The sequence below is a fragment of the Gallinula chloropus genome (assembly GCF_964237585.1).
Source record: "Gallinula chloropus genome assembly, chromosome: Z".
NCBI lineage: Eukaryota > Metazoa > Chordata > Aves > Gruiformes > Rallidae > Gallinula > Gallinula chloropus.
The window spans coordinates 42,199,439-42,213,170 of record NC_140089.1 but is presented as its reverse complement, the minus strand read 5'-3'; the positions used below and the strand labels follow the sequence as shown (position 1 = coordinate 42,213,170).

The 13,732-nt window shown below is 41.7% G+C and overlaps 1 protein-coding gene across 10 annotated transcripts in view; it reads right to left on the bottom strand.

Moving 5' to 3' along the window:
• Positions 1 to 13,732, bottom strand: part of LOC311203862 (transducin-like enhancer protein 4) — a gene marked incomplete at its 3' end in the record, with an annotated part of 98,647 nt that overhangs the window by 1,542 nt on the left and 83,373 nt on the right. For 6 of the 10 annotated variants that reach the window (XM_084278636.1, XM_084278635.1, XM_084278638.1 and 3 more), the window contains 11 exons: positions 10,895 to 11,014; positions 10,276 to 10,329; positions 9,493 to 9,645; positions 8,093 to 8,225; positions 7,676 to 7,869; positions 7,415 to 7,491; positions 3,570 to 3,819; positions 2,239 to 2,486; positions 1,166 to 1,313; positions 410 to 560; positions 18 to 94 (listed from right to left, as the gene is read on the bottom strand). In XM_084278636.1, coding sequence (XP_084134762.1) covers positions 18 to 94; positions 410 to 560; positions 1,166 to 1,313; positions 2,239 to 2,486; positions 3,570 to 3,819; positions 7,415 to 7,491; positions 7,676 to 7,869; positions 8,093 to 8,225; positions 9,493 to 9,645; positions 10,276 to 10,329; positions 10,895 to 11,014 — 1,605 coding nt within the window. Of the gene's footprint in view, positions 1 to 17; positions 95 to 409; positions 561 to 1,165; positions 1,314 to 2,238; positions 2,487 to 3,569; positions 3,820 to 7,414; positions 7,492 to 7,675; positions 7,890 to 8,088; positions 8,226 to 9,492; positions 9,646 to 10,275; positions 10,330 to 10,894; positions 11,015 to 13,732 lie in introns of all 10 variants that reach the window. The other 4 variants (XM_084278641.1, XM_084278634.1, XM_084278633.1 and 1 more) reach the window with 3 other exon arrangements.

The window sequence follows — 13,732 nt, the reverse complement described above, 5'->3', positions numbered from 1 at the left end:
TTTTAAGAGATTATTACCTGGAATATACTGGCTCCATAAGGTGTTCTCCAGGCATTAAGAAGATTATCTTTTCCAGTGCTTACAAACCATTTGCCTGCAACAGATTGTTTAAATATTACTGTTGCATTTTCCTGCCAAGGACTGCACCCCAAGAAACAGATTAATGATAAGAACAATGCATTCACACATTAATGGAAAACAGAATAGTCACATTTTCATCAGGTTGCACTGTGGTGTTTGATCACAGTATAAGCAGTCCACACAAAAAAACAGCCATATAAAATTCTAAAACTGATTTTAATACTTAAATGTAAGATCTGATTTTTAACTGTACCCCTAATTTCATTTAAAGGTAATCTTGTACAAATTTCTCAGGAAGGAAAACAGTGGCACAGAAAGATTTGCTTACCACAGTGAGCAAATTTGAGTGACAACACACAGCTCTCATGAAGATGCAGCTGGTACTTGTCCGGCTTAGTAACATGCAGCACCTCGACATTGCTGTTCTCCATTCCTACTGCCAGCCACTCACCCGTTGGACAGTAGCCCAGTGAGAAGATCTGGAATCAGCACAGCACATGTCTCAATCATTAAAGGAACGAGCTTGAGATATTCAAACCTGACTCTTGCCACACTGTTCACACTAGGCAAAAACACATTTTGGTCGTCTAAAGTTTTAAAAACATGATGATTCAATTACTACAGTAATCAAGATGAATTTGTAAACAAAGCTCAATTAAAAGTGTAACAGTAAAGCACTGAGTCAAGCTATAAAAGTTAACGTCCTTGCTTATCTGACAGCATTTAAAAATATTTTCAGAAAATATTTTTGAACAAGAATCTACAGAAATGGGAACAGACTGCACACAGGAACACTTTCATTTGGCAATTCTTTTATAAAAAGGGTTCTCCAGCTGCTCTCAAGGGAGAAGTATTAATCCATCAAATTGTCATAATCCAGAAAGATGTTTATCTGCTCCATCAAAAAAAGAAGAAAAAACAGAAAAAAAAAGAAAACGAAGAAAAAAAGGTGAGGCTAAGTGAAAAGTTCTTTGGAGTTCTCTTTGAGTCTGCTTTTTTTACTATTAACCCCCCACCCCAAAACTGAAAGTGCTTGTTCCAGAAAACCATTTTTCTTAAGATGCCAAAACTTTTGAGACTGAACCTGTGATGTGAAATCATGTTGCTGTAGCTGTCTCCCTTCTCTGAGATCCCAGGATCTCACTGTATTGTCCAAGCCTCCCGTCCATAGTTTTGTGCCATCATTAGAAATGTCGATACAGCTCGCTCCATCTGTGTGGCCCTGGAATTGCCTGAAAGTATTGAAAGAAGATACACATGTTCTCACACGGGAAAGAGTTGGTCCAGAGCACATATACAAAATACCTCCTTTTTGTTTCAGCTCCTGACATGCAGCCATCGCAGACAACAGAAATGTGGGTTCCAACAGCAATCTGAGATTAACGGAACCTCTGGGACAACTAGGTGAACTCTGTGACAAACCAATGAAGCCATCAGTCCAGACATCCAAGTGCAAATCTGACTTCAAAAAGCATGCTTTATGAGTCACACAGTCTGGGGATCTTTGCTGCTGCCTGTGTGATGCCCACTACTCAATTGAAAATACCCTGCTCCCTCTGAAAAAATACAGCACGATCATCAAAATTCATGTAGTTTAAGAAGAACCTGCAGGTCAGCAACCATTTTAGAAAATAAAGAGCAGTCTAAATGGTAACATGAGGGAGTAAAAGGCTGTCTTTACATGCAAAAATAAAGTATTACACATAATCACACACAGTACAGTGCACAGAGAAGCTCTGTATGATTGGTTGAGCAGCAACCCATACTCCTAAGAAGCTAAGTTTGCAATGCAGTAATTTACACACATCTTTACCCAAGACATATTTGCTAGAGCACTGATTAAAGAGATTGGAGTGTGAGCACAGTGTATTGCATGGAAACAAAGAAAACCATCTGTTCAAAGAACCTACAGCAATGTCAACACCAGCTGATCTTAAGAAATTACAGTTATTGGGGCTGCTCAACAGGCCTGGAATTCTGAAATTCTCAAAACCTATAAACAATTATACAGACTTTTTTCGAGGTATTACCATGGCTATTGCCTAGCAATGAAATACTGGAAGCAGCTATGCAGACACCATGGAGAAAACAGCATACGTACGCAGAAGAGCACGTAAGGCCTCGTCTAATTAATTCTTCACAACCTGATGAGCCTACCTTACTAAAGTCTGGTTATGCAGATCCCACACTGCGATGTTCCCATCACTACAGCAAGAGAAGCAGACCTTGGAATCAGGGCTGATAGCTAGGGCATAGCAAGCCGGAGCAGAAGATGTCAGCTCTGCTTTGATGCGAGGAGTTGGAGCTGCCAGGTCCCAAATGGATAACGTGCTGGCTTCCCCACCAACAATCAGGGTGCGGCCGTCGGGGAGCAATCTGCAGGAACGGATGTAGTTATCTCTGTTCTGTGGAGACAGAAGCCATCAAGAGATTACTCATGAGGAAAGGAAAACAGCATTAACATGAGAGCAGAAATCCATAAAAGTATTGTATTCCCTCCTGGTTTTAATGAGCCATTTATACTTATGACAATGATAAAGTGTATTAATGCCAGAAAATTACATGACATTAGGGAAGTACTTAAACTTGATCTACAAAATTCAGTAGTGAGAGATATTTAATCTTAATTAGCATCAAAACGCAAAGACCTGAACCCAGCCCAAAACAATTCAAGATAGCTGTATTCGACAGCTTGTGCAGAAAGTTACATTTTCATACTCTGTTTATTTCAGCACATTAACCTCTCGGCATGGGAGAGTAACAAATTCCCTGCACGCTCCCCCCCCTCTGTTCCAGTGAGACTTGCTGCCACCGTCTAGAAGATGTCAGAGGAAAATATTTGGGCAATTTTCTTCATTTGTGTAGCAACTTGTGTAGCAATTCATTATATGTCTACATGTGCTGCACAGTTCTCATTTTACTGCCTCTGTAACAAGAAGCAACATTTTACCAAGAACTGGTAAATGACACTAGAAAAGCTGCTAACAATGGTTCATCTTGTTAGCACATACAGATAATTTGTGAATAACACTCTGGGATATTTTTAATTGTCACATTAAGACAGGGTAATGCATTCACACACATACACAGACACAAAGTAAGTGACACAACCTTCAAATATTCTCAGAGAATACAGCTGCAAGACAGCAATTTTTAGCATGATAGGATATCAAGCTTTAAGATTGCCAACAAATGTCAAAGTTTATAAACCATATTTGCTCTACTGTCTTTGATCTTTCTCCCTTCCAATATAATTTTGGGATATTAAAGATTTTTTGCTTTACTGGGGGGAGAAAACCACAAGTACAACCAAGAAAATACTTCAAACTCAGCTCTAAAAGAAACAACAAAATTGCAAATGAAATATCAAGCTTTGATACCAAGGACAGTACTCAAATAGCCACTGTTTTTTGTATCTTAATGGTATCACTTCAATCTTAACATGATCTGGTATCTTCTTCTAACGTCCTATGCCCCTGTTCACCTACCAGGCAGTCCAGCTGAGAGACAGGGCTCTTGTTGCCAGGGTGGCTGATGTCCCAGACTTTGACGCACCCCTTTCCACCCGTGTACACGTGTCTCGTGGGGTTGCTGATGGTTACTGCACACACAACTTCCCCGTGGTTCAGGGTGTTGATCTGCCGGGCATGGCGGGGGATTCCTGGACCGATGAGGGCATCAGGAGGGAAAGGAACTGGCTGCATTTGACCATCTGCACTTACATGAAATGAATATGCTCTGAGGGGGAAAAAACAAAATGGGGTGGGATTTAAGAAGTTTTTCTACAAGCCTATTTAGAAACCAGAATTAACGGTGTCCTTCATTCAGGTTGTGCAATCAGCTCTTTATGATGTGAAGAAGTTATTTATTAATCTATAGCATGGCCCTCACAGCATAAACTTAGGTACTCTAACCATGGAAAGGCAAGTACCATCCACTGATCAAATGAGCTTTTACAACTCATGTCATGATAATCACTGGCATGAGTGAGGATACAGGATGCTAAACTTGGGGCACAGGGAGTCCACCATGTGCAGAGAAGGGAAGGAAGGTCATGTCAGGGCCCCCTGGAAGGCAGCAGCAGTTGGCTGGCTGCTGCAGAGCACAGTGGGTAGCTGAATGCCTGAGGACACACTTGTATTTGGTTGCTCCCTTACAGACCAATGTGCAAATCTCAGCCTGACTGCTGACAAGCTGCCCCAAATGCACCAGGGGTCCCACGCCCCTCAAGTTAAACAAAAGGAATACTTCCTGACACATGACATGACAAACCAACAAAAATGCACTGGAATTTTTTTCCTTCTTTTGGGCTTGCTGTCTTTTTTCCTTTTTTTTTTGCTCCCCCCCTTTTTTTGTGTGGACTTGACACAACAACTAGAAATCCCATTTTTTCTTGCCAGAATCAGGGCTCTCACTGAGAAAGAATGTGTTGTGTGACTGCCAGCTATGCCACCTGTGAATAACCTATCAACAGCTTCATCTCAAAATATTTTCCAGGGAGAACAGTTAAGTTGCAAAATTGTCTTGTTCTGAGATGCTACCTGACACATCACATCTATTACAAGAGCACAAACTTTGTAAGAGGGTTCACATACACATACCGAGCTATGCTTAATGGAAAGCTTTAATTTCCTTAGGCCTTAAAAATCATCATAGTACTGATGACAAATCCACTGTCACAATGGTGGGATGAGAAGAGTTCACCAAAAAGAAATCATTTCATGAGAATACTTAGGGAGATCACCTGATTAATTGTTGCTTCAAAGTCACTGAAGAAGGCAGTCTTCAGGACTCAACTACTAAATTTAAGATTCGTAGTGCATTAACACTAGAACAATAATTTTCAGTGGGACAAAATGGCAATTGCATTTTCACCTTTCTGTCCTATTCCCAGAGCTTTACACACTCCTCTCATCCTGCACTCTGTTTCTTGTGCTGGCAGGTCTGAGTGACAGATCATATCATCATTCTCCATTTTTTGACATTAAACACATTCAGAAAAGGGTAGGACAGATTCCTGTGGTTGTCAGGAGCAGCAAACTGCCAGTATGAGTAGAATTAGGGTTTGATTATCACCGCAGAAATTGGAAATACCTTCTTTCTTATCACCCCTAATTCCTGTTTGCTGCAGTACGGTAATGAAAAAAGCATCTGAAATCTCTAACAAAACAAGTGCAACTTCATCATCGCTCTTCTGACTTCTGTATGCAGTCACTCTCTGCAGAGAGAGGACAGCACTGAGTGCAAGATGCTTTTATCAACCAAAGTGATTTTTAGCAGGCTTGCAACATACGCTGGGAACACATGTAACAATTACAGAAACACCACTTAGCTTTGCAGTGTTCAGTGACTACATTATTCTCACTCTATCCCTTACTCCATAGCAGCATGTGTGATTAAACTGTTGCTTTGCTATTTGGTTTTGTGGTGCTTGAGTGTTTTCGGGGGGTTTTTTCCCCACTCTGAGAACTAACACTGCATGCCGCTCACTTGAAGTACTCTAAATATCTTACAAATACCTGACACTATAAACACCTGGTGAGCACTTTTTTTCTTCTTTTCACATTAGCTACCTTCTTCTATTTATACATCGCACAACCCTCAGCGTTTTGATGTATCTCCAAAGTAAAAAGAGAGTTATTAGGGTCCAGATCCCTGATGTCCCACAGGCTGCCGGCTTCATTTCAATAGACACTCAACAGTGCAGAGAATTTATACAACTTTTGCTCCAAGGAAAAAGGAAGAGTAAACGAGAAAGCAACAATCCTGAATGATAGCTGTGGAAAGCACCGCACTTAAGATGAAGAAAAATCAATATAATCATACTAAAACAACCACAGTTTTCAAAGGTTTTAGGCCCTACGGCAGACAAATGACAGTTACATTTAAATGTTTAAAACAGTCATCAATACATCAACAACAGTCAAAAACCTTGAGATGCACGACAATTCAACCTGTTTGATTTCAGTTTGCCTCATATTCTATTCCCTCATCACATCTAACACAAGTGAGATGTAAGCAGAGAGGTCTCTATAGGTACTGCCATTTCTCAGACAACAGCAAGAAAAGCCTGGTAGAACTACTCATCCTTCCTTCCTTCCAGGTGACCAACTCCATCAAGGACGAACTTGTAACCAGTGAACATCTGAACATTATGTAAAGCCATTTCTAAGTGCTGCTGCATGTTGTAGGATAAAGATCTGCACCCCACAGAATTTTTAATGCAAGCAGTTGGTCCAGAAGCCACTGCTCACCCATTTCCAAACTTGCCTTACGCAGCCACATAATAACTACCAGAAGAGTCACCATGAGGCGGTAAACCAGTGTGTGAGGTCTGAAAGAGATGGGCATGGTTTATGATACACATGACGCAGACAGAAGAGGACTTACAGGCACTAGCACTGATTGCTTGTCACCATATGTAATGTTATTAATCCTCCATGTCCACAAGCTCACTAGCAGGTAAGCACATGCATTTACTCGCATGCATGCAAGTGTGTGACTAACCCCAAACACCCCTCTGCAAACACATTTACGTATGCGAGAACAAGAGAAGAATGGCACAAACACCCCTGCCCTTCAAACTCTTCAGTATTAACTGGTCACAGTTTCCTGTAAGTGTCACGCAAGAAGTGGAACTGGAGGACCCTTACATAAAATCTGGATCAATATGGTTTGCATCGCTGTTTTTTTCCCCTCTCTAACTCAAGAGGGATGTGAGCACAGAGTTCTTCATATCTGTGTAATTCCTTTTCTCAGACTCACAATAAGCAAAGCCTGGTAGCGCAGGTCACCTTTTACGGTCAGTTCCATCAAGGATGAATTTGAACATTATGATACAATAATTCTTTCCAGTATTTTCAATCAAACAAAACATTCCAGTGTTCCTTTCTCTGCACACAGCTGTTCATAGCAGCTGATAAGTTTGCAAGTAATTGCAAGGCTTTTGTGAACAAAGAAATCATTTTTTAAAAACTGAGAAGCAGAGTACAGTGAAGATGGAAAGCTGAGATGCCATTCTGGGTTTCATTTCCATGTAAGACCAACCAGTCAGATTCAGCCTGTAATGCCTCAAAGTTCAGCTCCTTTTTTTTTCCATTTATTTCTGTCTCTTTTACTCTGTATCACCAGTCCTTGTCAGCTGCTATTAGTCTTCAAAACGAATTTACAAATGCAATGTTAAGATTAAACAGTGGTTTTCATGCCCTTGCTAAATAGCTATATTTATTTCTATCCTCACAATAGTTTTCAATAGCTAAGGGGAATTCCAACTGGCAAGGGAACACAACCTCAACAGAAGACTGGCTTTTAAAGTTGAATGTTTTATACTCACGGTTTTCCTCCTGGGATGCCTGTGAGATTGGGAGGGATGCCTGGGACTCGCATGTGATGATGTGGATCAAATCCAACCTACAGTTTTCCCCAGGTAAAAGAAAAAGGTGTATTAAAGATGGAATTATGCAAAGGAAGTAATTCATGTTCTCCATAGCACACTCCCCAAATTACAAAGAGACTGAACTAGATTTAACTTTGTTGATCTTACAGTTAATATGAACTGCTCCCAACACAGAATGCACCGGCAGCAAACACTTACCACTGGAGATCTCCCATAAGCTGCTGCTGCTGCTGCTGCTGCAGCTGCCGCACTCATTTGAGGGGAAATATTGTGCAGACCGGCATAGGCAGCTCCAGGGCTGGTCAGCTCCCCATTCATACCAGCATGGGGCACGATGCCAAATGGAGTAGGGTAAGGACATGGCACTGCCATAGGTGTCCTTAAACCTGAAGCTATTGAGTGGAAAAGAACAGAGAAGTCACATGGCCAGCCCAGAACCATCAGGTGTAATATGGGTTTATGTGTATATATATATATATATATATATATACACACACACACACACACACACAGATACACACACACACACACTGCCTTATTACTGTAAATTTAAGGGGAGCCTTGTTAGGGACAAATGACCACTGTTTCACACCACTGAAATACATGGACACTAACCTAGCGGGTCCACACCTGGGGGTTTGCCAGGCACTGGCCTCAGCCCGGGAGTGGAGTTGCTGCCTGGAGTTGGGGCATCAGTCCGTGGAGTTGGCGTATTTGATTTAGACACAGGAGTGGTAGATTTCTCATTCTAATCAACAGGGGAAAAAAAAAAAAAAAGGAAGACAGTTTATTAGTTATTTTAATTTTTAGCTAGCCATTGGAAAGAGAGTCGTCAACAACAACCAGAGTGTTTGTGATTACTGGTATTTAGCTTTTGGGTTTCTACAGTCCCTGGCAATGAAGAGAAGCTGCAGAGACACTGAAAAAAGGCAGACTGGAACTCGGAATTAATCACAACCTTCACAGCTTTCCATGTTGGGGCCATCCATATGATTCAGAATGAGGTCAATGACTGAAAATCATTGCCATCTGACAATCACATTAGCAATGTATGTGAAATCTGTTGGTGGTCTCACTCTGCTCAGGGAGGACTTGCTCCCATTACAATTACGAGTTTCTGTGAGAGGCTGCTGCCGGGTGGACAAAAAAAAGGGAAAAAAACCCACCACCACTGACCAACAACTCATGCCCAAATGAGGTGCTGGAAACACAAGACAGAGACAGTGATGGGTATGAAGTCAGGAACTGTGTTGTGCTTTTCTTGTGACAAGCTTGTTCATCAGACCAACCACTGACTCCTGGGCCTGAACCTGTCATTCCATCACCTTTCCTGAGCACTACATTCACTTCAAGCTCTCTTCTTATTTATTTTATTTCTTTAAATAATCGCGTACCCTGACCTGTGAAGAACTGAGAAGGGAGTACTGTGCTGCTCAGGAAGGTGATTAACTGTGGTCACAAACAGGAAAGGAAAGAACATCTCCCGACTTGCAGGCAGCTCTTTTTTCTGCATTGTGATTTGCGATGCAAGTCAAGGAAGGCTCTTGTAAATGACAGATTACTTTTTAGATAGAAAATAAAAATTATTGTTGTTGTATATGGCCTGGTAATTCAAACAAAGCTAACAACCAAATCACATCCAAGCAGGGAACTGAATTTGCTGTAAAGCACAGCACAGGAAAACAGCTCAAGGAACCCCTGTGTACTTTTATTTATTCTCAGAATGACAGTTTTTCATATGGGGGAGGAGGAAAACATCTCTTGGCACAGCACATCTATCATCTACCCACACCACAACTGAAAATAACCTCTTCCTATCCCAAAAAAAGGCTGTGGACTTTCTCCTTACTATTTTATCGAATTTCCTTGAAGAGACAAATTAAACAATATTTTAAACTGATGCTTCATAGTGCTTTACTGATAGCTGTGGAAATCCAAATTATGTCCAGACAGAAATCCAGTAAGCCTGTGTTTCAGCATATAATCATGGGTCAGGAGCATTCTGAAGCACTTACAAGGCTAAGTTCTTTGGATTTGGAGGAAGGAGTACTGCTGGAGGATGCAATAGATGCCGGACTAATTGGTGCATCTTTCTTCAGCAGTCGAGTCTTGTCCAAGCCATTCTCTCGTGGAGAGTGTGCTGGGCTCCCCCGAGGAGAGGAAGGATCCTAAACATGAGCAACGTGGTTTAGTTTAAAAACTTCATACTAGCCACTAAGGCTTGTCTTGAGCAATTTTCACTTTGAAATGAAGATGTGTCCTGAAAAGTGACATCTTCCTACAGTTCTTAATTGATTTAGCTGATAAAATTGTAAAATTGCGATGGGTAATAAAAGAAAACCTTTTTTTTAAAGAAAGTTTTAGAATTTGATGACATTGACCAGGAAAAAAATATTTAAAATCTATGGATATTAAAATAGGCAAGTAAATCATATTTTTCAGGTAACAGATTGGAACGGTTTGAACCTGATAAAGTTCACAAATGAAGTCACGGCCAGAGTGACAGAAAACAGACACCATTACAAGCTGCATCCTATTGCTGTGCTGGACTGGCTTCAAGTATCTCAAGCAGACTTTTGGTTCATACAAGAAACAAAAAGGTGCTTTGTAGAAATAAGTGTTACAGATCTGATTTCCATTCAAAAGAAAGACAATCTGACTGGGTTCCCTCAGGCATTTCAAGCTCCTTTACAAAGATGAAGGATGTAATCTTTTTCATATACCCAACAAGCACAGAAACCACTGAAGACACCCCCACCCCCACCACTATAATACACAAAAACCACCATTGTGTTTACCTCATTGGAAACATCAACCACTAAGTTGTCATCACTCTTTTCACCATCGCTGTCCTGCAATGACAAATCACAATGTGTTAAAAAACATTTATTTAATATTCTAATGTCTCTTAAGTACTACAAAAAAACCCCAAACCAATTAAATTGAAGGCTGCTCGTAACTATGCAACAAAGCACATACGTTAACCAAGATTTATGTGGTAATACAATTACAATATTTACATCAACTACAGGGATTCTGCTTAACAGGTCATCAGATCTGAAACATTCTTCCCAGTTTTCACATTCATGAATGAGGATACAGGATGAAGATCCTCACACAGAGTTGCACTGCACTGAGAAGTGGAGCCAAGCTACAGGCCAGATCTACTAAGTCTCAGCCTAACTAATGGTCAGTACTCTTCTCACACACCTTCCACTGCTCTGTATTTATATTGTTAAAAACACTATCAAACCTATACAGCAAAGCCTTCCATGCAGCACAGATGTTAGACACAGGCAGTAAGAACCTGTTAAAAATTTGACTCTCAATTTTAAAATTAGTTACACAGCAGGAATCAGGTGAAATTACAGAGAAAGACTTAAGTTTGACAATGCACCATATAGACAATTTACTCACATAACGAGCTGCTATTTCCTTCTCTTCTGTTTTTTGTTTTTTACTATCTGAAGAATAATCTGTTGAATTTCTGTGCTTTTCTGCTGTTCTGAAACTGGCTGAGGGAGATACAGAAGAGCTCTGCAGTCAAAAAAGAAGAAAACATCATTAGATGCTCATTCAAAACAGTAGTTCATTTGTCACTATCCCTCAATACAACATAACCAGGTAATATGGTTTTAACCCAATAATATGATTTGGAACTATTCTCACAAAGAACACTTTGGGTTTTAATCAGTTATAGCTACCAAGCAAGTGTCTTGTATTAAAAGTGTACGAAGCATTGCAAGATACAGGTAAAGGCAATCGGCCAACGGATCACAGTTGCTATCTGTAACACCAACAGTATGAATGCAGATCTACGTTGTAGTTTTGCATGGCTGGGTTCTGGTGGAGAAAGGGGGCGGCTGCAGGGGTGGCTTCTGCAAGAAGCAGCCAGAAGCTGTCTGCAGGCCTGAAAGACAGTAAACACAAGCAGCTGCTTTTGGGCACCAGAGAAGGGAATGAGAAGATGTAAGGAACTGTGCAGCTACCAAGGTCAGTAAAGGGGCGGGGAGAGGTGCTTCAGGTTCCAGAGAGATTCCTGTGAAGGCTGTGGAGAAACCCATGGTGGAGCAGGTTGTTCCCTTGCAGCCCATGGATGATGACAGGGAGCAGAGATCCCATCTATACAGCCTGTAGAGGACCCCACGCTGGAGAGTGTGGAAACGTTTGAAGGATGCTGTGACCCGATGGGAAGCCCGCATTGGAGCAAGCTGTTGTCAGGACCTGCAGCTTGTGGAGAGAGGGGCCCCTGGCAGAGCGGGTTTGCTGGGGGATGTGGGGGACTAGGCTGGAGCAGTCTGGGCCTGAGAGACATTCTATGATTTATGACTGCACCCCACAGAAGTGACCCACGCTGGTGCAGCTGGTGAAGAGCTTAAGCCCTGTGGGAAAGGACTCACAATGGAGAATTTCACAGAGGACTGTCTCCTGTGGGTGGGATCCCATGCTGGAGCAGGGGACGAGTGTGAGAAATGCTCCACCCATCACCCACCCCCAGATAAGAAGTAAAACAACCTGGGCGGAACTGTTCGAAACCCCCATTCCACACTACAGTGTGTGTGTTGTGGGAGGGAAGAAGGGAGTGAAATCATGACTGAAGTGAAGCCTGCTAAGAAGGGAGGGGTGGGGGGAGATGTTTTAAGATGTGGCCGTGCTCCTCATTACGCGACTGGTGTCACTGGGTGTGCAGTGAGTGCAGTGTAATAAATTAGAGTTTTCTTTCCTTTATTCTGTGCTGAGTCTGTTTTGCCCGTGGCGCTGATTGTGGGATGATCTCTCCCCATCCTTATCTCGACTCCCGAGCCTCTCAATAAATATTTTTTCCCCTGTCCAGCTGAAAAGGGGAGTGATAGAGCAACTTTGGTGGGCATCTGGCCTTCAGCCAGTGCCAAATCACCACAAGCTACTTTGGACGATTTCATGAGCACTGTGCATTGGCCTGGTTTTAGTTTGTTTCCTCTAAACACAGGCAGGGTTAAATCAATACTCCCAGAAGAGAGGGGTGGGTGTGTATGCATGAGTGCTTGCTTGTGCAAATCAAGAATAACCAAGTGGCTAAAGGGAAGTCACACTTCAGAAAATATTTGAATGAAAATCTCTAGCAAAGAAAAAAACAAGCTTCTTAGCAGTCATACAGCAAGAAAGAACATGGGGAAAAACACCTAAAATAATTTCATTTTGGCACATTTTACAATTACAGGCTGTGCCTGCAGTAGACGGAAACTCAAGGCAATGGCTCAGGAGTCTCTTGCCATTCTGCAGCCCTCTTAGTAATCATCATTAAAGAGCCTGCATATGGGGCAGGAGAGAAGTAAGATACTATATACTATCATCCAACTATCCTTCTTTGCTCCTTTAAACATGGCAGGAACATTTATCAACGACGCCCATATTTCCAAAGCTTGGTGGAGCCTATACCTACAAAAAAGGAAGTAATGAAAGATGCGAAGTTCCCTCTAGGACTGACTTTAGCTGCAGCAGCAGCTCCTGGCCCTGGTTCAAGAAAGCATTTAAGCATGCGCTAAACTTTATCTCTCACTGAAGTCAACAGTTGAACGTACTTAAGTAAGGATGCGTTCAGGCATTTTGCAGAATTGGACCTGACAGGAATGAAGCTGAAAGTAATTCTCAGGTGAAACCCTGCTGACTTGTTTCCAGCTCTCTTACATAAGGAGGTGGAAGGAACAGCAATCAAAGAAGGCCTTACTGCTGGATTTTAGATCCTCCCATTCATCCAGAAACGGTGGGTTTGGGGTTTTCCTCCACACGCTATGGACAACACTGTTGTTTGCTTTGGGGGGTTTTAGTGTGCACCTCCTCCCTAGGTTTTTTTTTATAGCTACTACCAGGAATTTCAACCAAGAAATGGTGCAACTTCTATTCCATCACTATTACCAATTTTTTTTTCTTCTAAACTTGTTACACTACAAACTTCTGGTAAGTATTAAGAACACTTAACCACAGAAGTTAGGCTGTGCTTTTTGCCCAAGTCACATGAGAGAACATTTCTCCCTGCTGAGACAGTCAGGTCCTCCTTTCCACTTCTCTAAAATTTCCAATTTGTGTCTACAGCAGCTCAGATTAATGAGTGGTAGAACTTGCAAAACTCTTCCATCTTTTTGAATAGTAATTCTTAATTGCCCTCCAAGTACACTGAGTGGAAATAAAAATGTTAAAACTAAACTAGTGCTGAACACAGTCTCTGCCTTTCCCATTTGCCTGCCTGCCTCTCCCTTTCTCCCTGACAGTATCACA